This window comes from Pezoporus wallicus, unplaced genomic scaffold (genome assembly GCF_028554395.1).
Source record: "Pezoporus wallicus isolate ANWC-B61680 ecotype Strahan unplaced genomic scaffold, APGP_CSIRO_Pwel_v1 scaffold_3294, whole genome shotgun sequence".
Taxonomy (NCBI): domain Eukaryota; kingdom Metazoa; phylum Chordata; class Aves; order Psittaciformes; family Psittacidae; genus Pezoporus; species Pezoporus wallicus.
Genome location: NW_026635478.1, coordinates 6,786,066 through 6,811,547, shown reverse-complemented (window position 1 = coordinate 6,811,547; position 25,482 = coordinate 6,786,066). Strand labels below are relative to the sequence as shown.

The following is a 25,482-nucleotide window of genomic DNA, read 5'->3' as shown; positions in this document are numbered from 1 at the left end:
CAGCTGCACTGTTTGGGGGGAGGGGTGTGTGGAGGGAAAAACGAACTGTAATGTTCTGGGTATCTCTAACCGCAGAGGGAGTGATGCACGTGCTCAGCAGAGCTGGAATGTGGAAGTTGTCTGTGTTGGCTCTGAGATGTGTCTCCTGGGCTGATGGCCACACTGGGACTCAAGTCATCATCTTTTAGCGTGGAGAGCTGGGGCTCAAGAAGCTCCCAGGCTTGCTAACCCTGTGCTGTTACTTGTTGTAACTGATAAAAGCAGTACTCCTAATTTACCCTTACCTACAGGTTACCTGTAAGGATGGGGTTGACAAATTTTGTCATTAGGTATTCAAAGCTTGCTTAAGTAGTACCTTATTTTAGTAGTAAGATGATGCTCTTTCATAATATTTTGCTAGTGAGTTCATTTACTGAAGTGCAAAAGGAATGTAAACTACTACAGAGGAGGTGCAATTTGCTTGATGTTGGGATTTTTTCTCCTCTTTCCCCTCTGGGGATATTAAAACACTTCATGCTAGGGATTCCTTATTGTGCCTTGTCTTTCTTCAAGGCACTTTGCCACTTGACAGTATTTGACAGGAGATGATAAACATGGAGGTAATACAGAGCACAGCAGGCCACTTACTTCTGTGTAACTGTTGAATGTTTTAGGTGCCCTAATAAGCTCCACAAAGCTGAGTGATTAGTTTTTTAAACACACTGTCAAAAGTCAATAGTGTGTGCATTGCCTCCTCGTTTTCTCAACCTTTGAGTAATTTCAGTATCCTAAATTTAGTTGTTATAATTTCACGTCAGCTTCATGTTTCATTCTGGCCAGGGAAAATACCCTTATGTTTCAATACAGTGCTGGGAACAGTAATAGCTACTTAGGTATTAATATTGGTTGGAAAATGTTATCTATTGAGTTACTTCTAAAATTGGTTCTAATGGATACAGGAAAAGAATCAAAGCTGACTGAGGAAGAAAAGCACATCATCACTTGAGTTTGGCTTACTTGAATTGGAAAGGTAGGAACAAACCCTGACATACAGATACATGTGGGAGGGGTAGGACAGGGATGAAACGCTGGATGGTTCAGACTTTGGCAGGAGGCGTTCACAGAAGAAATGTCAGATGGTAGGATCATTTAAATAGAAAATGGATCTTCCTGAATAATTTTGTGCTGATTGGGTTGTGGGGTTGACAAAGAAAGAAGTTTGTGTGAGGGCATCCAGCTTCCCAAAATGATGCTTCCTCACTTCATGCTGAACAGGAGGAATGCAGTGAGTAGACCTCTCTCTCCTTTACTTGGTTGGACTTGCTAGTAGATAACCACTTACCTAATAAACAAAATAGTCCAGTAAAACTTGTTGTAAGAAAAAGTAAGCAAGAATTACTTAATTTCTGTGAAGTACATGCTGCATGGACTACGTATATATGAGTTGTTGTTCCGGAGTTTGAGGATTCAGGGTGAGAAAAACGAGACGCAAATAGAGAACTCAAACCTTGTTTATTAATATAGGAAAATATAAAGATACTAACAGATACAGTAAAGGATATTTTTGAAGAGTGGATATCTTGCCAACCCCAGGACCCTGTGAGGACGATCAGGAAGCCAGCTCCGAGAATCCTCATTGCGGTGCGGGGCAGCTGGCTCTGCTATAGCACCTGGGTGCTATGAGGTTCTGCTTCCCCCCATCACATGAGGCTCAAGCTTTTATACTAACAAAAATGCCCACTCATTCTGATGCAGAGGGCCAGCCTACATCGGAAGAAGTGGCCAGCAATATCTAGAAAGGTCTCCAAGGGTCGGGGCTTTTCCAGGAAGTTCTAAAGCGGAACTTTCCAGGGAGCAGCCAAAGCGGGACTCTCTGGGAGGAGCCAAAGCTGGACCTTCCAGGGAGGAGCCAAAGGGGACAAACAGTAGTTTTTACTTTTTCTATCTTTGAGTGTTTCACCGCAGACCACCATCTGTTGTCACTGACACAGTTGTATAGTTTACAGAGTTTTATCAGCCCACTTGGACTTTGCTACTCCTAGTGCAGCCATTGCAAGTAATGCTGATAAAGCCTCAGAGAAGAAGTAAGTATCATCCAAATTTTAATTTGGATGTGAAATGGCAGCCCACATTGGTAGCAAAATGGCTGAGTGGTAAGTTGGGTAGCATTTAAGAAAAGAAGATAAAGTAGAAAATGTCAGCTGTGTTGCATTTACAAATTATGCTTGTTCTTCGCTATGTTTTCTTGAATGGACATAGTGGAGAAAAATTACCATTCCTAGTACCTGTGGCCAGAAAATGTCAATAGTATATTTTGGACAGTACTTCTTTCATGTATATTTTAGGTAGTGCTCTTGGAAAAGTGGACAGAGGCGATGCTATATACGAAATAGAAACTGTGTATTTCATGTATATAAATGATGGTTATACCAGAATCAGCACTGTGCTTTGTTTACAATTATAAAGCACTAATAAAAAGTTTCATCCACAGATCCTACAATTTATTTAAAAGGAACTCTTTCAGTGAAGCTCTCTTTTAAGTTTTGGTGTTTTTTTCTGGCAGTTTTAAAACAGTTTGTCTCTAGAAGAACAAACTGAAGTCTTGGACTTGCTGAATCTGTAAGGAAATGGTCTTGCTCTGTGCTACGCTGTGGCAATAAGTTGCAAACATAAAAATCTCAAGTTGACATCTGAACTGAAGAAAGTGCCCAAAAGTTTGGAAAAAAACAACACGCAGCAATATTGGTTAATCTAGTAAAAGATGTTACTTATTGAAGAAGCATACCTAATTTACAGGCATGTCATAGATGTAATCCATGAGCCTGAAGTGGTTGACCATTTGCCTTAATTTCTTTCCTGTAATGTGGGCTCAGGCACAAGGCCTACGAGTGAATTACCATAGAGAAAACTAGGTAGTGATCTGGGGCTTGCAGCAGTTCAGACATGCTGTAGTAATTGCCTCTGTGTGTGCCTTTGCCTGTATGTAAGCGCAGCACAGTGTACTCTGCCCCCACTGAATTTACTTGTTGTTAATGTGTGTACACAGGCTAGTTATTGTGGAATAGCAAATGTGCCCCAGCTTCACGTGGGTGCCCTTGTGTTCAGAGGTGACTTTAGATGTCACCTTTCCTCTAAACCAGTGAACACCGGTTGTTGGTTTTTTTTTTTCTGCTAGTTTGTCCTGTGTCGTGTGGATGAATATCCATGCACTTTGGCCTAAAATAAAATAAGGAGGCTAATCTTTATTACTAGTAATAGGATCATTTAAATAAGTTTTAGCTTGTAAATTTTTAGAAATTTTATTTAAAAGAAATGGAGTTTATTTGTTCCTGCTGTCCCTTTTCTCTTCCATGTACAGCCTAGAAAACTTTGCATCTGCTGGCAAGCTTCAACCAAATTTTGCACTGGGAGAGAGATACATAATGTAGTTATGGTCCTATTATTTCAAGGAAGATGGGTGAACAGGTAAAGTTGAGATTCTCAATGATTTGCATGTATAAAAAAATCGAAGTTTCAGCTTGATGTTGCTAAAATGGAGAATTCCCCTCTGTCCTTTCCTTCCATCTAACCCACCTCTCCCGAGACTAGCTCTACTTTTTGATCTCCTGGTGCTCTGATTCCTTTTGCTACCCTAGAGGAAAAGGGAAACCACTGGATTAGTTCTGTGGTTTTAGTAAAGTGAATAATGCTCTGTGCAGGAGCTGTGGTGAGGCACATGATGAGGAAGATGGGAGTTGAACCATCCATTTTGTGGAGCATCTCCATGGGGGTTGGAGGGAAGAAGCTGTTGATTTGGCTCTGGTTGTCTTACAAACCTCTATTAGATGTCTGAGGGACCTGTGTGGGAGAGACCATGTTGATACTCAATGGTCAATGCTGACAGTGCTATAGGAAAGCAGGCTCTGCTGCCACCTGCCCTGCTGGTGTTTGGCATTTGAGGGCAGGAGAAGGAAAGGGATGTTCTAGCGGTGAAGTCATTAGTTCAAGGGACAGCAGTTTCCATGTGGTCTCAGATAAATCATTTAATCTCTTGGTGCCTGAATTCTTCATCTTATGAAATGACGTTAGTCTTCTGGCCTTTGGGTTTACAGAGTACTTAGGATATCAGGGTCAGTTGTAGCCTGCGGGTATCACATGCTTACAGGATCAGGACATGGTAGGTCTTGGGTCTCTCAATGTGTTTTTATAAAAAGAAAATGTTGCTGCAGAGTAAATACAGCTTATTGCATGACACAGGATCATCGTCTCTCATTCTCCTGGGAATTATTGCATCCATTTTTCCAGCCTTGTGCCTATTTTTACACTTTGGGGTTTGTTGCAGGAAGTTGGCCACACAGTAGTGCAACTGCGTAGTTAAAACCACTTCTTTTCTGTATTACTTCTGTGCTCTAGAAGTGAAAAATCAGTGGGGACATGGACTGAGTAGGATCTTGGTTGCTTTTAGTTGACAAAGTGCAGCTGTGTGTTTTTCTTCGGAGTATATTGTGTACCTTTTTCTGTAACTGAAGCTTCAAAAAAAGGGTTATCAGTAGACATGCTTCCAGTTTTATGGCAACTGTTTGCGACTTAGTAATAGCCGTCCCTAAGTGACAGGTGAAAGCTTTGGTGGTATATAGAAATTTTTGCACGGTCTGGTCCTGTGCAAAAATGAGGCTCAATAGAAGTGCAGAAATATCGTAAACGAATACTCATTTAACAATAATAATAACAATACAGAACTTCCTCTGAATCACAGTTTCATCTAGTGTAAATTATGTGACCTTAATAGGTGGAAATTTTTAAGAGTGTCGGGGTTTTGTCTTTGAATGGTAGCAAGCTACATTTTTTTAGAAGCCTAAATATCTTGAATCCTCTTAATGTTTGGGAGTTTTAAGACAAATGGTAGGGGAATAGAAAGAGGAGGCATTTTGAATATCTTGTAGAGTAAAGTCTTACAGGCAACAGCTTACACTGTGCTAGGAGACTGAGGCACAGTATTCATACTGAGAGCACATTTGAGCTCTGCGGTTAGAAAAGTTGCTTGTTAAACGATGTGACAAGATGAGAGTCTTCAGCCCATCTGTCACCCATGCAGAAGTAAACGGTCACATGGTACTGACTCCAAAGTAGAGGGAAAATCTGCTGTTACAGCCAACATTCCTTGCCACAATACAAATATGTTCTTTGCTCACATAATAGCTATTCAGTTTGCCTACAGTCATTGTGTTCCTCCATTAAAGTTCAAAGGAATTGAAAATAGCACAGTCAACAAAGCCAACTTTTGTCTTGGAGTGAATACATATTTTATTACAAGGTGTTTTATCAGTGAGATTTTTAGAAAATGAACTGGTCTGTGAAAAACATTGTGTGGTTATTCTACATTTGCGCTTTCTGGGTGAGTAGCAGTGATTTTTTTATTTTCTTTATCTTTTTTTTTCAGTTTCTTTATGGTTGACATTTACTAATTCTGTGGTGTATGCCCTTTTCTTAAGGGCAACCTGGGTTTCCAAGTTTGGGTGTACAAATTTTGATTAAAAAAACCCAACTAACCAAACACCAGAAAGCCCCAAAACAAAAAATCTATTTTGACCCTTTAGGCTTTGCTGAAAATGTAGTATTTTCAGACTTCAAGAATGAAAGAGGAAGTACGCAATTAAAACTCAAAGTATTTAGTCAGTACGAGCCTTGTAGATCCAATTAGCTTATTGGTTTGGAAGTATTGTGATGCCTTTTGTTCTCCTGCACATACATGTGTCATTACTTATTTTCAATAGGTCATATTAAAGTCCTCCTGCATGAAGAATATATTGAAATGAGCTCTCTATGTCAGCTAATAGCAAGTTGCTGCCTCCAAGCTTGTGTAAGCAGTAACAGTCAAGAAAGAAGACTTGGTCTTTAGGGATGTAATTTCCTCTGTTTCTTGTGTGGATCTTTTTTTGATACTCGGGATGCCTGAAGGTACTGGCAAAACAATCTCCCCATGCAAACAGTAACAAGAAAGCGACTATAATAGTTAACGTGTGGCCACTGAGGCCAGACTTTATTTAAGAAGCTGGCCAGATGGGTAGTTTCTAGCCAAGAGCTTTAGAAATGCTTGATAAGGCAAGTTGTGGGGTTGATCATTTTTAGATACTCTTGGAACATAGGAAGATTCCTGGAGACTTGAAAAACACTAGTGTGTTTTAAGCTAAAACTAATGCTGTCTCAGTGAGGGTAAATGAAATGGCTTAGTGCTATTACATTAATAGTAACCATAGTCTATTCAAATTCAGTAAGAAGACTTGGAAAGGTTTTACTCTCTTGGATTAAATTTATGAAGAGGAGTTTAATTAAAAGTAAGGGTAGTAAGAGGAGAAGTTGGGAACAGCTGAAATAAGGTAAATTGCAGGCAGCACAGGTCATTTCTAAGGGTGGGAGAGAAAAAGTGTAGTTAAACTAGTGTGAAGTGAGCTGTAGGCAAAAGGATATTCACACAAAAAAAAAGGCAAAAAGAAACCTGTGTTAGGAGAGCAAAAGCTGACAAACTCTAGCACGTTAAATAGGAAATCAGCAGGGGACCAGAGCGGAAATTCCTTGAAAACAGCTTTCTACTATCATATACTTTATAGATTCTCTAGAACTTGCTGAAGAGTCTGTTGGATTGTCTTCAGAGGAGAGTTTCAAAAAAGCAAAATAAATGAATTGAATCGGCATTTACTGCAAAAGTAGCACATTATTCTTTATAGGGATCAATGAGAAGTGCTCACAGAAGAGGCTTTTAGGGAAAAAAATGGTAATGTACACAGCAACAAACTTCCATAAACAGGTACCAGAGCCGGGAACACCTTTGTAAAGTTGATGAGCTATTGCTAATCATGGTGTGTAGTCTGTTGCTTCATTTAACCTTGCTCTCAGGAGAAGAGGTGGTGACATGCAGTACACTTTAATGCACGGTCTTAGAAAGACTATTGCTGATTAGTGGGTCCAGCAAAGGGGAAGCAATCATAGAAGTAACTGGATTGTTAGAGGTGTAACCATTATACATTGTAGAAAAATTGACTTGGCTTTTAAAGAGGAAAGTCAGGCTTCAGGTTAGAGGGATTTGAAGGTGTTACAGAGGTAACCAGAGAAATTAATCAGAGAATTAATAAATCCCTCCTTTTCTGTGGGAAAAGAGACTGATCAGTGGGGTTCTTGAGTTTGAAAAGGTGATGGGAGAAAGTACACACCACTCTATAGGTTTCTGTTGTGTCACAGCACTACAGTGTAGCCAAGTGTAAAGCCAGTGAAAAGAGTTTTCTTCATGCTGTGCATAAATAAGCATCTTGCTTATTACCACAGGATATTGTGGAGATAAATGTATACCTTTCACAAAGGTTCAGTGAAACTCAAGTACCATAGCTTCACTGAGCACAGCACTTTGTGCCTTAAATTTTTGTTGATAACTTTTAGAGGCAGAAAGGCTGTGGAAGAACAACTTATAAAGGTGTTTTCTAAATGTCCACTGTTACCAAATGTTGAAAGCAGTATTCCGGGCAAGACAGACTTCTGTTCTGATTAAAAAAGGAGTTACTTTTAAAGTCCTCCCTTATATTCCACAGAAAGATTGGTTAGCTGATGACAGCAACCCTTTCTGGCCTTAAAATTAGTAACAAGAGCACAGTATCATGTGCTTTGCTGTCTTTAATAATAAATTAACAACTGTGGGCCTGTTGGTTTTCTTTTTGTAATGTCTGCTTTTACTGGTTGAAAAAGAGGATTGACAAGTAGAAATATGGAAGTCAAAAAGAAGTATGAATACTTTTCAGATTTGGAAAGTGCTCAAGTTGTTAGGATTGTCCATTAAAGCAGCAGAACAGAACTGTGGTGGGTTGCTGTGTTCTGTATGTGTGTAGAATCAGTATAGCATGTAAAGCATTTTTTCAAGAACTTCACTTCTAGTCATAAAAGTGCTTTTTAAACTAACAGCTTTCTTCTGCTCAGTAGGATGTGATTTGTTGGAAGTGTATATTGACCTGGAACCAACAAGGAGATGACTAAGTAGGAGGAAAATGGTTTTAACATGCCTCTGCTTTGCCAAGGAATATGGAAACAATAACAGATTTGTCAAGTCTGTGGGTGAGCTAGCCTTGTAGTGATATATGATATTTCTCTATGCACAACATACTTGGTGTATTGGGTTGTGTTTTTTGTTGTTTTTTTTTCTAAAGCACCATTTGGGAGCTGAAATGTGAATCTTTGTCCCAGTTGCTGTTTATCACCTTCATGGGCATGCTGTTTACTGATCAGATGTATCCCCAGGAGGTGGGAGATGTTGACTTCTCTTCATCGTGGCAGGCACATAATAGGGTCTGTCGTCTTATTTGGTTTATGGTGTAATTTGATAGCCAAGACTATGCATGCTTGGCAGTTGTCAAAGTGCGTTTGGTCCATGCACTAAAGCTCTGCAGTAGTCCTCTCATTTCCTTATTGTTTCTTCCCCACCCTGAGCCATGACATTCTCCATGCTGCCTTTCCATACAACGCTGGGGTATGTTGCATCATTCATGTGCCAAGCAGTCACTTCTTGAGGTTTCAAACAATTCGAAGATGATTCCTGGTGGAATCATCTTCGGATTCCACCTTCCTTTTTCGGAAGTGAACCAACAGCTTGAAAAATGAGTATTCAGTTTAATAAATTAAATAGTAATAAATTTAGTTTAATAAATTAATAAATACTAATAAATTCAGTTTAATAAATTAAATTATATACTATTTTCTTGCTTTTAAGAGCAGAACCATGCTCTTGGGGTGCAGGAAATGACAATCACACGGATGAAACCAGGTATACTATTTCCTTAGTGAAGAAGAGGTAGTAGCTCAGCACTTAGCTGCTCTAACATGTACTGGTTACCAGGTCCAGGTTCTGACTGTTTCGGGAATGTGCCTGAACCGATCAGTGACCTGTGTCTCTCCTCATTTTGGCACTTGTAAGAGTGATCTAATTTATATTTTGTTGCAACAGATATGATCTCATATCCTCTTACAAACCATGTGTAAACCAGTCACTGAGACATGGTCCTGTTCAGTTGAGAGTTCAAAGAGTGGGACAAGGCTTTAAGAAGGAAACAGTCATTTTAAAGAGAGTAGTTGTTTAGTAATACCTGCCAGTTCCCAGTGCTGGCTGTCTCTCTTAGCATGAGCAAAAATGGTGGGTCAGCTTTTTGGCAATGGGAATTTCTGCCAGGTGGAGAGCTGGATGGCCTTTTCCATGCTGTTATTTACTGTGCTCTTTCCTTTCTTGCAAGCTGAAACTCTTAAGCTGTTTTTTTCCTCTGGCATTGTCAGCATGAGTCCAGAGGTCTTTGGAGAAGCTAATTCCTTTGGCTTCTCCCTACTTCATCACCCAAAACAATACCATAGTCTATCTTCAAGCAGCATATGCTGTTTGTTTTTTATCGCTACTCCAAACATTTGTACTGGATTGTATTTCTACTTCTGCTGTCTTAGGAAGGAATTCCAGCTGAACAGTTAATGTCTCCCTTCACTTGAATTCATGTTTTTCTGGATAGTGAATTAGAGGTTCCTTACAGTTTATTAATTTTGCTTTTAGCATTATGTAAGCTGTACAAGGTTGTAAGTACATAATATAAATTTGATTAGTGTTTTCCTTTATAGCTCATTTTACAGTCCTTGGCCTATTTCACTTCTAAATTCTTATAAGCAGCATAAGTTGGCCAAAATACACACTTCATGTTAATTAAACCTCTTAAATGGAGTCTAATTTTCTTCCTACTCTTGAAGCTGGTGAGAGATTAGTAATAAAAGGCAATTAGTTGGTTGATAGCATCATGTATTTGATCAGTGCAGAAAGTGCAAAACCGCCTCAGGTGCACGGTGAACTCTTCATTCCTGTGTGAACATCCAGCATGTTAAAAGTTGACATCGTTATTTGAACATTTATCCTGACAAGATAATTTCAGAACTAACAAGCAAAGGAAACACTAGAGCATGGAACATACACATTTTTAAATAGTCTAATTTCCTTCAGTGGGTTTGCCCCCATCAAAGTTTTGTACTTCAGCTGAAAGTAGGCTGGAAAGATCTGCAGCTAAAATTGCTGGGCTTAAGATTTTTGTTTGGGATGATTCTTTCTAAAACATAAAACCCAATTCACTAATATACAGGGGTTTGAGACTAAACAGTGAAGTGTCTTGTTTCCTCTCCTGACCTCTTGACTCAGGCAGTGCTGTCGTAGTGGGCAACAAGTCATTAAAACAAAATTACCTTTTTTCTTCTTAAGATGAGGAAAGAGAAGGTTTTGTGCAAAGGGTAATTGAGAGCATCCTGAAAGAATAAGATGTTGAGTGTTGATGAAAAGTAAACAACTTCATTGTATCTGATGAAGTTGCTGTGTCCTGGTTTTGTTTTGAAGTCTATCTGAGTATATTTTCAAAGAGGTTTAACTTTCTCAAATTCATAAGATGCATCTGACTTACATCTCGGTTTCTATCACGTTCTTGCGTTTTGGCAAGAACTCTGTCACCAGTTGTAGCTTCCAATAGGCATGGGGGCTGTCCAAAATAGTTTCCATTTCCCACTGAGGTACGTTCTTAGAAGAACTTTTCCAACCCAAATAACTGGCATTTATTACTTTTTAATTGCTTAGTGTGATATTTGCTTACATTTGCTGGTTTAATGTCTTTTCCTGTCTGTAAACTGAGAGTCCCAAAGGGCACATGCGAGCAGTCACTGAATTCAGTTTACATAGCTTGACGGATGTTTTGGGAAAGGCAGATTGTGCGTATGTGCTGTTTGTCACAGATGGTGTCCCAACAAGAAAAAAGTTGTGCTAATGCTGAAGGAAAATGGAAAGGAAGTAAGTAAATGAAATAGCAAAAAAAAGATGGCCTTAGAGTTTAGCATATTTTTTTTTCCAGCAGCCTTAGAGAATGCGGTCAGTATGGCAGACGTATGCTTGAGCTCAGCAAAGGTTCTCAAGTTGCTCTATGAACCCAACAAACAATGGGCAGGAGAAACTTCTCTGGGCAGTTTTGCTGCTTTGGATATTACCCGTGTCCTAGTTTTAAGTCTAATTCCAAAATCTTAATTAAAAAAAAGAAAAAGCATATTGCTAATCTTTGAGATAGTAATGAAAAATCTGTGAAGATGAAAGTGTTTTGAGTTTTAAAAAAGGCAGTGTAGGCAAAACACGGCTATTTCACCTCTACTAATTTAACTTAGGTGGATTATTTTTTCATTCAGGCTTGTTTTGGGGCATCAGTGAATTTTTAGGGCTTTGGTTTTGACAGCATGATTCTAGTGAAAATAGTTTGAGTCCCTAGCCTATATGGGAATGCAGATCTCAACTCCTTCCCCTTCTGACATACATAAATGAGGAGCGGGTTCATTTTTCACAGTTTAGGATTGTTTGTGGAGGAGAAGAAACAGGACTTGGTTTACACACTGTATTGCTGAAAACCAAGCTGATGTGCATTATGGACCTGCATTTAGATTCTGTGTCTAAGTTCTTTCAAGGAGGGCTAAGCTGTATGGCAAACTGGTATTTGCACTGTTGTAAATCCAAAACATCCATAAATCTTCAATCCTGCCCTTCTCACTTTAAGCTTTCACTGGACTATTACATTCCTGAAGTCCATTCAGCAGCCTAAGATCCTGAATTAACTTTATATGGAGTAATGAAAAACTGTCTTCGGGTTTGTTTGGCCTGCAGCTGGGCTGGTTACATGAACTGTCAGATTAACTCTGGTCCTTCCCTTGCCTTGTAGGACTTCTCAGTGGGCAGACCTCTCCGACCAACACCAAACTGGAAAAGCTGGACCCCCAGCAGGTGCTGCAGCTGTGTCTCCGGTACCAGGATCATCTTCACCAGTGTGCAGAAGCTGTCGCCTTTGATCAGAATGCACTTGTGAAGCGGATCAAAGAGGTACTGCCTGCAGTGTGCCTGCTTCTGGTGGGGAAGGGCTCAGGGCATCAGCTTGGCCATCTTGTGCTGTGAATGCAGGTGCTTGCTGTAGATTGGCCCTGGGTCACTTGCAGCAGTCCACGTCACAGTAAACCCTGTAGAGAAACTCTGTGGGTGCGTACATCAGGCAAAGTTTCCTGGCTGTCATTGTGGTTACTATTAGGTGGTGTGTTTGTTAGTTATGCTGTATGATTCCTGGCCATAAATAGGAGCAGTTCCTCTGGTATGGCAAGTATTCCAAATAATTGGTGGAGAAGTAAAAGATGACTGGAATTCTAAAGGTAACATTTCTTATCTAGGTCTTTATAGCATACATTTTATTATGTTTCATGGTTAGGCTTTAATTTAAGAAAAGAAGTGGTTATTTTAAATTCCAATACGGTTCTTTAATGTATATGTAGAGCTAGACTCGTTTTCAAAGCCCATAATATGGTGTATCTTCTCTGATCTGTATGGAAAAAAGATCTTCCTGTGCTGCTGTTTTTAGCACTGAACTATCATCTGAAAATCACTGATCTGCTTAAATATTCAATAATACTGTTGGGAAGGAAATGAATTCCTGGAGTGAGCATCCTGCAATTGGATTGTCTTTCTCATGTGTAACTACTGATGTTGGAAGCAGTAAGATGGCTGGCAGTTTTGTGGGGGGTTTGGTGTTTTTTGGTGTTTTTTAGTTGCTTTTGTTGTTGGCGGTGTTGTTTTTTTATTTAAGTCAAGACAGACTGGTATGAGAGGAGATGCTGTTCAAGAATGTTTTCTCACATGCTCCCAGTTGTACAAAAGTACAAATACCTTTCGGTATCAAAAGAAAAATTGTCGAGCAGGTGGTTAATTTTTATTCATGCAGTATAAGTGATGACCTTGATTCATTGTTGCTCCATTGGCTTAGACTTAAGAAAATCCCACATGACAAACTGGATAATAAATTTGATTCATGGGCTGTTTTGAGAAGCTGCTGTCATCATGGAGTTTTAAGTCCAAACTAACATGGGAGCCATTAAAAAGGCCTTTTTACTTTGGTGTATCAAGATCTGAGGCCAGCTATTACACAAGATATAAAGATATTTGCAGATGTTGGTGACTCAGATCACACAATCTCGGAAATGGGATTTAATTGCCAGCCTAATGACAGGTACTGCATTAATCCAAGAAGGTTGTAATTCTTTTGGCTGTTAAAGTGTGAGAGGGGATATTGACATGATTTAAAGTCACAGTAGACGCCACCAGTGCAGTCTGCATTGGATGGATTTGCCTTGTGTAGGTCAAGTGGCTATAGTGGTATCTTCTTCTAGGTCGTAACACTTATGTTTTTGGGGCTTTTTTCATGTAAAATAAATAAAATGAGGATACTGGTATTGTCATGGTAGTCTTTATAACAGACTCCTTTCTGACAAAGTGAAGGAGAAATGGGCAACTCTGTAACACAGGCAACTGAGAAGTCAGCTGGGACGTGGGTTTTTTTTTTTTGGTCACAGTACTTAAGTAATTTCAGATGGTTCCAATCCCTCTGCCAGATCTGGTGGGTTTTTACTGTTCATGTTCTTAACAATTTTTCAGTGTTTTTCTTGCATTGGCTGTTCTGCGTGTGTGTTCTGGAGGAGCTGGGTGGGATCATTCTTTCCAGATTGGTTGGGCTCTCCTTGGTGCACTAAATTGAACTGCTGTTGACAGTTGTTGACAACCAAGGGTACAGCTGAACTAGAGCAGGGTATGTCTCTCCTTACAAGTGTAGACAAAGGAAATTGCATTTGGCTGCACCAATTGTCAGCAGTGATTTAGCTTCGCCTTGTAGGCAAAGTTTTGACTGTTGGTAAAGGGTAAAAATGAAGGAGAAAATTAAGTGTTTTGTGAAAAGCATAATGTGTGCGTGAGCTGGACAGTAAATTCTTCTACCCTTGTTTTAGGATTTCCCTTTTTCTTTCTTTAACACTGTAAACATTTAAGTTTTTTTCTTTTGATAATGCTTACCAATTGACTGTGCTTTTAACTTTCCTGCAACATGTTGGTGAGCTTCAGTCCCTGATTTCCTACCACTTGTCTAAGGTATGTTCACTTTTCAGGATCACTGACTGTATTCGGTGCAGTTAATAGTCCTACTGTATAGTATGCTACAGTCATACTACTTGCAGCCAGGATTCTTTTTTTTAGTCTTTCCTTGTCTCAGAGCAAATATCTTCTGCTCATTGTCTGTGTGGCCAGAGAAGAAGTTTCCTGGTTTCTGCCAAAACTTAAAAGTACTGCTGTAAATTTACTAGTTCTCAATAACTCATAATTAACTGTGATAGTTTGTAAATCAGCACACAATCTGAATTAAAATGGTCCTTAATAGGAAGGAGAATAAGCTAAGGAAAACAACAACATTGCATGACAGCAGTTACTGCAGATCTAAATAGACCCATCTGTGCATTCTTTTACTTTGGGGACCAAAACAGTCTAGCTTTGCTCTCCATCCCATTTCCTACTTCAGCCAGAATTTCTTTGCAGTGTATTGGCTACATCCCTGTCTGCTCCTAAATGTAGAACCCATGTGGCTTCCAGGTTGCTGTGACTGCTCTCTCTCAAGAAGAAATACATTTACCCAAGCATTTCCTTGAAGGGGAAAGAACTGAAGGTATGATTGAAGGTAGTTCACTCAACTGCGTTTCTTCAGCAGTTACAACTACTTCACAGAATCATAGACTGGTTAGAGTTGGAAGCTCATCTAGTTCCAACCCCTCTGCCATGGGCAGGGACAACTTCCACTAGACCAGGCTGCTGAAAGCCCCATCCAGCCTGACCTTGAACAATTCCAAGTTGAACTTGAACACTTGTACCTGAAGTATTGGTTTTGGAAGGGAATGACTTTTATGACAATAGGCTTTGTCTTCACTGCCAAAAAAAGAGATGTGTTTGCATCTTTTTAAGGAAAAATAGTCACTATATATTAAATATTATGTTTCATATTAATTTTTTGGCAGCTGACTCACTGTATGTTGCAATACTGCATTAATTCCAGGACCACTGAAATGTTTAGGATTCCTTTTAATTTTTTCTCCTTATCAGTTAAAAAACAACAGAACAGCAATTTGGTACTTACGTCTGTGTTAATCTAGGGTTATGGCATCTCACAAAATTTGACAGTTTTCAAGAAAAAAGCCTGTGTGCAGCATTTTCTGGGTAATTTGTCTATGCTTTGGTATTTTGTAGGATGAAGATTTCTAGCTTATTGGATGAATCACCACATTACTGGCTTCTGAGAGCATTCTGTTCAGATGGGTGTGGGAATGGGATCTAGCCTGTCTCCTGATGGTATGTTGGACCCCTGTGAGCTTGCGTATGCTAGGAAAAAGGTGCATTTTTAAAGCTCAGTAGATGTGCTCTAAAATGCTAAGGTATAAAAGGCAACTTTAGCTGGTTAACAGGCTAAACTGATTTTACACTTACCTGTACCTTGAAGCTTTTACCACAGAGGGTTTCATGATGGGGACAGAGTTGGTGACACGCCTTATGGAGAATGTGATACTTTAGGCTAAAAATCACAGGCATGAACCATGACTTGCTAAGCAGGGATAAAACTGTCTCAGACTGCTTATTCTTGGGTGTTGTATGTAAAAAAAATAATAATAAATAATCTTCAGTGTCTGTCAGCATAAGCTCAACTCAACTGCAGTGTTTGTTTCTGTGGTGAGGTTAGGGTCCTATCTGTAGTTGGGTCTTTACTTGTGAAATCCCACAGTTGTCTCTGGCATGACAGTGCTGTAGGTCTGCATCAAAACTAGTTGGAAGTTTTGAGCAACTTCAGCTGCTGCTGGGTTTATGAGAGATGCATGTGCAGTCTTTGGCAGGAGTGTCTGCCTCAGTTTTGCAATGTGTAAAATGTAGGGCTTCTGTTGAGTAGTTTCAAGGCAAACATTGACCAGCACTAACTATAGTAGGGTATGACTTTGACGAAAGAAGGAAATAATGCAGGGAGAGAGAGCTACTTTACATGATGCCCTCATCAGTGGAGGGTATCTGTTTTGGGTAGCCGGGAGAGAATTTAGAGAGTCATCTCCTAGGGAATGATGAATAACAGGGAATGGGAAACATAGACAAGTTAAAGCCTGGGGAGCAGAGCTAAATTTTCAGAAAGAGCCTATGATTTTGTGTGCCTCAAATTGTCTAGTTTCAGTGTCTTAAAGAAAATTTTTCATGCACAAGGTGCTAAGCTTCTCAAAAATTGCATCTTGATCTGAAGCTGAGTATCCAAAAATTACTAGTCACACTTGAAAATTTAGGCCAAGCTTCTTTATAAGAAAGCCAAAGGGAAACTGCAAGCCATCTAAGTTCCTTTCAAATAAGCTTTGCGTGAAAAGATCTTCAGATTTTCTTATTAGATTTCCAGTACTGGCAAAGGGGATGTGCTACTCTAAGTATCTCGCGTACCTTTAAAGGCAACTGTAGCTCCTAGATAAACTGTGCTTAAAATGCATTTGAAAGTGGATTACAGGGAGGGCTTTTATGCTTTGCCGTAAAAACAAATACTGATGCAGTGGTATCTGTAGCTTTTGTTGCCCTAGGAGTCTCAGACTGACAATTTTGAAAACAGAACCCATTTTACAATACAAAATGAAACTTAAACTGTCTCAGTCTAAGCTGGCACACACCTACGGGGAACACTCCCCACACAAACACTCTTTCAAATACAGTAAACATTACTTTTATATTCTTAACTATTCTTAATAGTTAAACAACTCTTTTCCAGGTAGGCATTAATATCAGTAATTGGTTTGCATATAGCAAATTACAGTGTATGGCTTGTTTCATACCTGTGAATTCCTGTATGGGAATAGCTCATTATTTTGAACAAGAATTCCAGGATGTGTATAGATTTTTATTTTTTATAAATATAAAAATCTTTATTTTTTTATTTGTTAGTTTTTTTCTTTTTTTTTTTTTCCTTTACCAGCTTACTGCAAAAAGTCATTGTAATAGGTATGGTAACTCCATACTGCTAGTATATAGTTAAGACGTCCAAAAATACATCCCTTAATATTTGGCAAGTAAATAACTTTTGAAGTCACAGCACATTCATGTTTCCCAATAGGTTTCAGCTGTTTATATTTATGGATAGGAGTTTAAATCCTTATTTTCTATAAGCAACAAGTCTAGTGCGTTTGACAGACTAACAAGAAAAGCATTTTTATGCACCAGCATTGTAAACAATCACATTGTAGCTTATCCCATGCATTTAAACTCATAAACTGTGATTCAGCCATTCATGTCACCACGTGTGTGAAATAAAACATGCCCAGCAATTTGGGGATTTAGGAATTTCAATTTATTTTATGTGACTGCCTGGTGGCTTTTTGACCTTTATCACAACTGTGTTGTTTCTGTGACATGCAGCGTTTGTTTTATTGAAGAGACCTGTCACCTAGTGGCAAAGTGTGCTGGGGAATGTGGCCTGCAGAGGTCATGAAGATGGTTTTGTTACAGCTCAAGGGAAGGATGGGTTTGCTATGGGCAGGGCTTGTGGCTTTGAACCCTTATTGTTAGAGGCTGGCAGTGGTAGGCATAGCTTCTAAAGATTTGACATTCCCTGGTGAAAATTAAAGGACAAAGTACCTTGAAGGGGGTGATAAAGGGAAAAGGTGTTTAAGTGTGGGAAGCTGTTCCATCACCTGGAACAGCTGGATTCATAAATGAATCCTGGGCCAGAAACCTTAGGAGAACATTGCGTGACTGGGGAACTACGTTGATGCAGTGCGTGATCCCAGTAACCAAGGCAGCAGTTAACATAGAATCAGTAGACTTGGGGTACTAATCTGCTGCAAGTACTCATACTTTCTACTGAGTGATATGTCACAGTCACTCTTAACTCCATTGCTCTCTGAGCAGAAAGATTTGGAGTGTCTGGGGTTCATCCCGTGCTTCAGTCAGTTAACCAGTGTCTCTTCAGAGAATGGACTCGAAGAGGAAGCTTCTGTTTTGGAGGTGTTTTGCTGGTCTTTGGTTTTGTTTTTAGTACTCTGCTGAGTGAGATGTTTATTGCCATTACTGCTCGTTATGGTTTCCCTGTAGGTAGTATCGGAGTTGAGTTTCCAAAACTGTTTGTGAAACCTGTTTTCAGCAGACTTGCCCTGAGAACAACACACCTTCTGACTAAACTGACTTAGGCTAGTGAAATACAAATGGCCAGAGTGCTTCTTCAACTTCAGGTCTTCAAGGTACATGTGCTCATATGGATCAGACTGCTAAGTTACCTTTCATCCTATTAAAGTGGAGGGCTCAGAGGATCCAAAGTAAGCCTGTTACATAAAGCCTGGCAAAAGCGAAAATGGAGTTGTTTTTAGTTTTGACACACATATAAAGACTTTCCAGATGACACCATATTAACTTGCAAGTGAAATTGAGCCTTTTGGTACACTGACTTAAATTAGCAATGCCCCAAATGCCAGGAAAGAGAATTCCTTGGAGTGTAGTATTTCTGAAATTGGGAACAGCCTGGCTTGAAATGCAACTTATGTTTTCACAGGATTTAATGCCATGATGCCATGCCTTTTTAGAGAAGCTAAGGAACTTAGTGTTCTGTAAAGAAACCAGTACCAGTCTTTGGCATCTTGGAATTATGAGATTGATGAGGACTGGGGTCATTTATCAGGCTCTTTTTCTCCTTTCTTCTATGATGAAGTGCTGTTTGTAAAGACTGGAATCTTAACAGGCACCATCATGCATAAATAAATGTGCATGGTTGTTAAGCTGGAAACTACATTCATGTCCTTGAGTTCATTTTGCTCATTTTTCTCCAGCCTTATGTGTAAGTAGCTTGAACCCTCGAGTGGTAGGGTGATGTCTTAACCAGCCAGGATCAAAATTGGAAAAGGCTTTTGAAAAAGCTTCACAGTTGTTACTTTAATGCATAGAATGAATGTCATGCTGTGTATGCCTGAGGCAGATGGGCAAGTGCCCTGTTGTAGATGAGCTTTATGAAGTGATCTAGCAGTTATCAAGAGGAAAGATTGTTTTTACTTCTGACAGCCTGAAATTGGTTACATTAACACATACTGCTTCATTTAGTGTCATAAAAAAGATCAGTCCCTCACTCCTAGAATGTGTGAAATCAGCTCCAGCATGTTCACTTCTCTCGTGCTTTGGCTTCTTATGGCCTTTTGAGAAAAGATCTAAACTGGAATCCTTTCCACCACTGAATTTCTAAGGAAGAGTAGAAAACTAAACATAAACAAGCATCTAGCAGTCAAAAAGGTTTGTATTAATGTAGAGCTTCCGTGCTCAAGAGATGGGCACTAAAGTTTGGAAGTCTGGTATGCTAAGGCTTATATTAATGTTTTCATCAGGATTAGTGCATAGAGTTTATGATTATCAGGCACCAGAAGGAATAGAATCCATTTTTTTTCTCACAGCTTGTTTAAACTAGGAAAGTTGTTTCTTATTCTAGCCTTGTTATCCCAGGAAAAAAATCCAAGCAACATCCAAATAACCACCCCCCATCCCAACATCCTACCTTCAAATAGGAGTAAGAATTATGGAGGACCATTCCAGAGTTAGCAGACTTGATACTGAATTTGGGCATGAAAAAGATCTGAAATACACCCCAAGCTGACGCTTGCTCTCTTCATATCACACAAGGTACTGCCACAAGGAATAGAACTGTATTGATTGTATTGCCCAAGGATGAGAGTTGTTTTCATCTGACACGCTGTGTGCAGTTCCCGTTATGTTCAAGGAAGGTGAGTTCATAGTACAACAGAAGGACTATAAGGATGCCTGGGGATTGGAGAATCTTGGGGAAGAAACTGGAGAAGCTTTTCTTGTTTGGCTTAATCAAAAGAAGACTGAAAATGGTGTGATTTTTCTTTCTCAGTAAGTCTGGGGTTAATGTAGATTGAAAATTGTCTTATCCTGCCTGGATTGTTTAGATATAGGAAAAGTCACTTTACAGACTTCCATTCTTAACAATTACCTCCTGTTTCACTGTAGAATTGAAGTTTTCAAGGTGTCAACCCTAAGTGAGAACTGAGGGGTTGGGGGAGTATGAGGAATGTTAGCTAAAAGCTGTTCAATTTGATGTTCATTTTAGATTGGTTAGTCAGTATTATTTGCAAATATTTGGAGTTGCACTGATGGCTTAAAGATGCTAGGTGGTAGGCTGGGGGAGCGCAGTTGACCTTGTGTTAGCAGCCCTATAATTAGCATTCTGATAACAATCAGATGTGGTCTGCAGAAATGACTTCATGTTGAAAGTATTACAAAGCCTTAGTGCAAGTAATCTGTTCATCTTGCTTTTTGTGGAGGGTAGGGTTTCCTTAATGCTTCTGTGCCATTGGGGCATGAATGTTTCTATATGAGAACATTATTAGCCAGTATTTCAACACTTGCTCTAGAAGTATGAAACACATCATTTACTAGTAATTAATTTGTGTGGGCATTGTTCCTGACTGGATGTATCATTTATCTCTGGAAGACCTGGATAAAATGCTGAACTATAGTATAGTAGAATACCCTGTAATCAGGTGTATGAACTGTGCTGAACTGTGGTGTAGTAAACAAGAAATAAGATTTAGGTTTTTTTTTTAATTTTTCTTTTACCAGAACAGAAAGTGATGTATTTGAAGAGTAATTGAATTATCTAATTGAATTATCTAAAAGGTAAAATCTCGCATAGATGAATTTAAGCTGAAGAAGGTGCTTAGGTAGTTCTTGTAAAACAAATCAACGTAACAGCAGTATATGGCAAGGAGTTTATAAGAGTTTTTAAGGTTAGAAAGGATTCTTAGATCATAGCCTTTCCTTTTGCTTAATCCAGTCCATAGCATTAATTCTTGCCTTGTGCCTGAACTAGGCTACATAGGAACTGAAAATGAACTACTTGCTTTTCAATTGTAAGTTCTCTTTCCAGGTCATACTGTAAATTTTTGAATGCCTTCTTGCTTTTGATCAGTTTGTTCTAGAGATCCATTTGTAGACATAAATAAGAAGAAAGACTGACCCCTTTGTGAAATGTGAGACCACTGCGGCTCAATACAATAAAAGGTAATTATCAGAGCGAAATAGAGTTACCAGTGCCCACTCATTGAACTTTCATCTGAATTGTTGATCATTGGTGGTGGTATGTAACTCTTGTTATCATATTTTGAACAATAGTCTATAGCCTCAGAAGAGCTTGCTGTGGAAATGATCTACAGTGCTCAAGATTTCCTTGAGGCTTTCCTGAAGCCAGAAACTTACAATGGGGTATTGTGACCTCCAGACAACTGCTGCGACATTTGAGCTTTAGCACTATGGAAGTATGGCGGAGTCTTAAAAGCAGCTCTTTTGTGAATGAATCTTCCCCTTCTCATCATCACTGGGATGTACTTGGCTTATTTCATGTTCTGTTTGAAAATGAAAGAGCTGATGTAGAGCTTTAAAAAGATCTTTCAGGAATTTTTCAGATTATCAGTGGCTAACATTGTTAGAGCTGACATACCTTTGAGTTTTGCTGGCGAGAAGTTGATGTGGACTTTCATATGAGAAATGTGGCTGTCAAGGAAAGAGCAAAAGCTTCACCTGCGCTGTCGGATGTCCAGAAGTCCTCGATTCCTGACTGCTGGGCTTGTGCCCCTGTGCATCTCATGCTTCAGCCTTCTTGCGTGTATACAGGACATCTGTACAGCACATGGGAAGCAGGTCTGATGTGACCATATGTGTTGGACTGGCTATGTAAGCGTGGCAGGGTGCTTGAACCCATCTTTGTCTGCAATTCCCCAGCCAGACAACAAAAAAGAGGGAATCCTAGGTAATCTTTTTACCACTTAACAAACTAGAAGATGGTTGAAACTTGGCTCCTTTGCATTCTTTGAGGCAGATTTAAGAGGTTTATCTTAAGTAGTTTTTTTTTCTTCTAGAAAACACTTTTTTCCAGTATGTCTAACCCTGACTAAATATGGCAAAGGTAGCATTAACTCCCTTTGAAAAATTTGGAAAGACCTTCTGTAGGACATCTGGAAAAGAAGACCTACAGCTATTAGGTCCAAAGTGTAAAGCTAAGAATAGTATCACTGGATCAGACAGCTTACAAGTGTAATGATGCTGGCTAGATAGGGCTTTTCACTTTGAAATGAGAAGTGTTTTTTGAGAAACACCTCACTATTGATAGTAGTCGTGTCTTTTTCAAATCAAAGCTTATTTTTGATGGAAAACCAACTTGCTTAAAACTAGTCATTCTGACATGTTGAAAGTATGGAACTCAAATTTATGATAAATAAAAGCCTAAGGGTAAATAACATTTATGAGTGCTGTTGTCCTATAATGTGCAAGCTCTAGCTGGATATAGGAGTCTTCTGGATGAGTAATACAACAGCAGTGTAAGATCAGGGAATGAGGAAAGTGGAGGCCATGTTTCATAGTGGAATTATTAGGTAGCCTGAAATAAAGAGTTGTGCAAGTTATCATTTAGGTAGCAGATCACTGTAACAGATACAGATTTTTCTTTTTCCAGGAACAGCTAATTGAATACAGAGTAGGAGTTTCTTACCAATTTCTGTGGAGCTCGACTCCGTGAAAGAGGTTTTGTGACGACATCACACACGTAGGTTCGTTAATCTTACGTACTGTCCGTGTGCTTTCTTGTGATAAAGTTTTTCTTAAACTTGCTTTGCCATTTAGGAGGGGTATGGAAGCATTTCTGATGCTTTGGATGTAACATTATATTTTTTAGTCATGATTATTAGGGTTTAGGGATGACTTTTTAGAGGTATATAGGTTGTTCCATGAAAGCAGCAATGGAAAACTCTAAAAAGTGTTCTTACTAGTTAAAGTCAATAGGCTAGAAATTACTATAACCTTTTCTTGGTGACAGCTTAGAAAACTTAGTGATAAAATCAGGTAATTGTTTGCCCCCTAAGAATTCTGTTGTGCATTTTAAAGTCTGACGCAGCCACAGCAGAGGGACACAGGTTAGGGTCTAAGAACATGTGCAGTGAGAGAGATGGTGCTTCTCTTCATGCGGTGGTCCTGCCACTTCTGTGGCTGTTAGGCTGACAGGTCAGTAAAGCAAGCTGATGGGACAGTCCAAGCCACTGAAGGAGAGCCTGGGAAGACTGAACTTGTTTTGGAGTCCCCCGCCAGCTTACGTGCAGAACTGAGTCTGTGACTGTGAAGCTAATTTGAAGGAGGAGGGTGGGACTGCTGCTTTGCAGCCTGAGGTTGGGTTGGGTTGGGTTTTGTGTAATGTGAAACTGTGCCCTGAGTTTCACTTGCTTATGTTGTGGTTTAGCTGTTTTGAGAGGGAAAGATGATAAGTAGCTGTGGTGTTGAGGGAAATTAAGTAAAGAAAGTCCAGTAGAACAGGACTGGTGATACGAGATGTATCCAAGCTGGAGAGCTGACTACAGTATCTATGGCACCAGATTCCAGATGGCTGCTGGTTGTCGGGCTTTTCTGTCCATTTTCGACCACCTCTGTGAAGTAAGGCCCTGCCTTTTCAAACACTTGGAAGTTTACTAGTTCATTAGTGCTGGGTGAGAGGTAGGTGTTGTTTTAATCATAGCTTTAGGACTTTTTTTAGCAACAGTTAGTGATAGCAGTCATAACTTAAGCTTGGGGGACTGCCAGTTGGCAGAAGGATGCTGGTAGCTCTCAAGCAGGGAAGGCTTGAGTCGGAGCTGTGAGTGAGACGTGGGCTGTGGAGGTCAGACTGTGCGGTAGTGACAAACATATCCTGTCCAATAACACAATATGCAGGAAAAGATTTACATCAAGGTGGAAGAGCTAATTTCAAGAATGAACCTTCTAATTCTTCTGAATTCTGATTTTTCTTTTGTGCAACCCAGGGCCTCCCAAAATAGTTGAATCTTGGTGTTACAGTTGCAGCAGCCTGTCTTGTGCTAGCATGTATCTGCTATAGCTCTAAGGGACCAGGTATGGATTTAGCTGTAGAACTTTTAAAGTAGGGGCTCTGATGTACCTATTAATGTTACTAAATCTCAATGTTAGAGCTGGTTAAAATGGTTACTCCTCATTCTCTTAACATGACTGTGATCTATGCGGTGCTTAGACAGAATAATCCTTGTCACTTGTTTACAGCAATGACAAATTACAGAGGGAGCAAAAGGGTTCAGTCTTGGATGTGATAAGCAAAACTAACTGTTTACCTGGCAGTTGAGCAGAGTAAGGGTGCTCATGAGAGCTGTACTGGTGACCGATGCTTCAGAGGACATGGGATCCTTGGCTGGGCATCTCTGTTTTCTACATTGGCAAAGATACTACCCAGTGAGTTTATCACTTACCAGTGTGTGGGATGAGTTGGAGAAACAGAGGATGTTCCCATCATCAGGAAGTCATCACGACCTATTGTGCTGGCTTTGCGTGATGCTATCAAAGAGAGAGGGGAAGAGTGAGAAAAAAAACCAACAAACATTCACTGAGCACATTTGTTTTGAAGCAGTACAGAAAGAGGAGCTGTCTTCAGTTTTAAGTGCATTGATTGAGAAGTATTTTCACAGAAGCACATTGTGACTAATATTCCATGCAGTCATGTTCCTGCCTGTCACTTTCTGATGTGGTTTTTTTGTGCAGCTGCAGGAAGGAGTCCATTTAACCCCAGCCAGGCACCTGACAACATGAAGGGAAAGGCTGCTTGTGCTCGGGGTGCTGTTCTAGCAAGTGAACTTTCTGGAGTAAGGTTTGTGCCTTAATTGCTGTGGTTTTTTGAGTGGCAGCCATAGGGGATGGGAGTTGACAGCAGAGGGACACAGCACAAATGGATGTCTAGCTGAGCTCTTGAAGGCTGTTGCTGAGTTGGGGGGAAACAAAACATCATCTTGCCTGTTGGCATTTTAAGGAGAGAGTAGAGAAGCTGGGAATGACAGAGCTTCCTCTTATGTTTTGTTACGTATTTGTTTTGTTACGAATGTCAGCAGTGCCTCTCTAGCAATTTGATTCCAAGTTTAATGAACTTCTGATTGCATTTGTATGTTCTGCAACCAAGGAAGATATGTCTAGCTGCAGTTTTCAGTCTCAGTCATTGAACTAATGAGATGTTACCTCTGTTTCTGAGAGCTTAGGACACTGGGCATGCTGAGAGCATGCCCATGACGGAGGTGCTATAAAACCACACCAGGTAAGAGGTATATACAGGGCACTGACTGGTTTGTTTTCAGTGTGGTCTCTAGAAAGGAACTGGGCAGTGTCCGGTGCTGACCTCAGTCTTTTTGTGACTAAATTAATGTCTTTATTCTGCTTGGCAGTGTGGGCCAAGAAGAATTCAAAAATGAATGCAAGAATTTGTGGTGTGCAAGATGTCTCAAAGTACCCTCAGTTGTTTTTGTGTTTCATCAAATGGGCGTGTGTAATGCAGGGGAGAGTCTGCAAGTCCTTACTGGTTGACCATGGAATGGTGTAGCAGGAGAGGCTGTGCTGGGGCCCATTCAAGTGGGGGAATAGCCATCTTGCCCTATTGTAGGAAGTAATTGTGAATCTGTTTTCATTTGAAGAAAGGAAAGACCAGTAGATGTCGTTTAATGTTTAAAACATGAAGCTGAAGCATAAATTAGTGTCCTGCTGCTACTGATCTATGGAGGAGCTTTGAAACAGGAACAGACCCAAATACTGAATGTCAC

General features: G+C 39.8%; 1 protein-coding gene across 2 annotated transcripts in view; it reads left to right on the top strand.

Annotated features, from left to right (window-relative positions):
* Positions 1-25,482, top strand: part of BORCS5 (BLOC-1 related complex subunit 5) — a 67,196-nt gene that overhangs the window by 33,672 nt on the left and 8,042 nt on the right. For both annotated transcript variants that reach the window (XR_008974568.1, XM_057426545.1), the window contains exon 3: positions 11,706-11,863. Coding sequence is in view for 1 of the 2 variants with exons in the window: in XM_057426545.1 (XP_057282528.1) it covers positions 11,706-11,863 (158 nt within the window). In the remaining variant the exon portion in view is untranslated. The remainder of the gene's footprint in view (positions 1-11,705; positions 11,864-25,482) is intronic.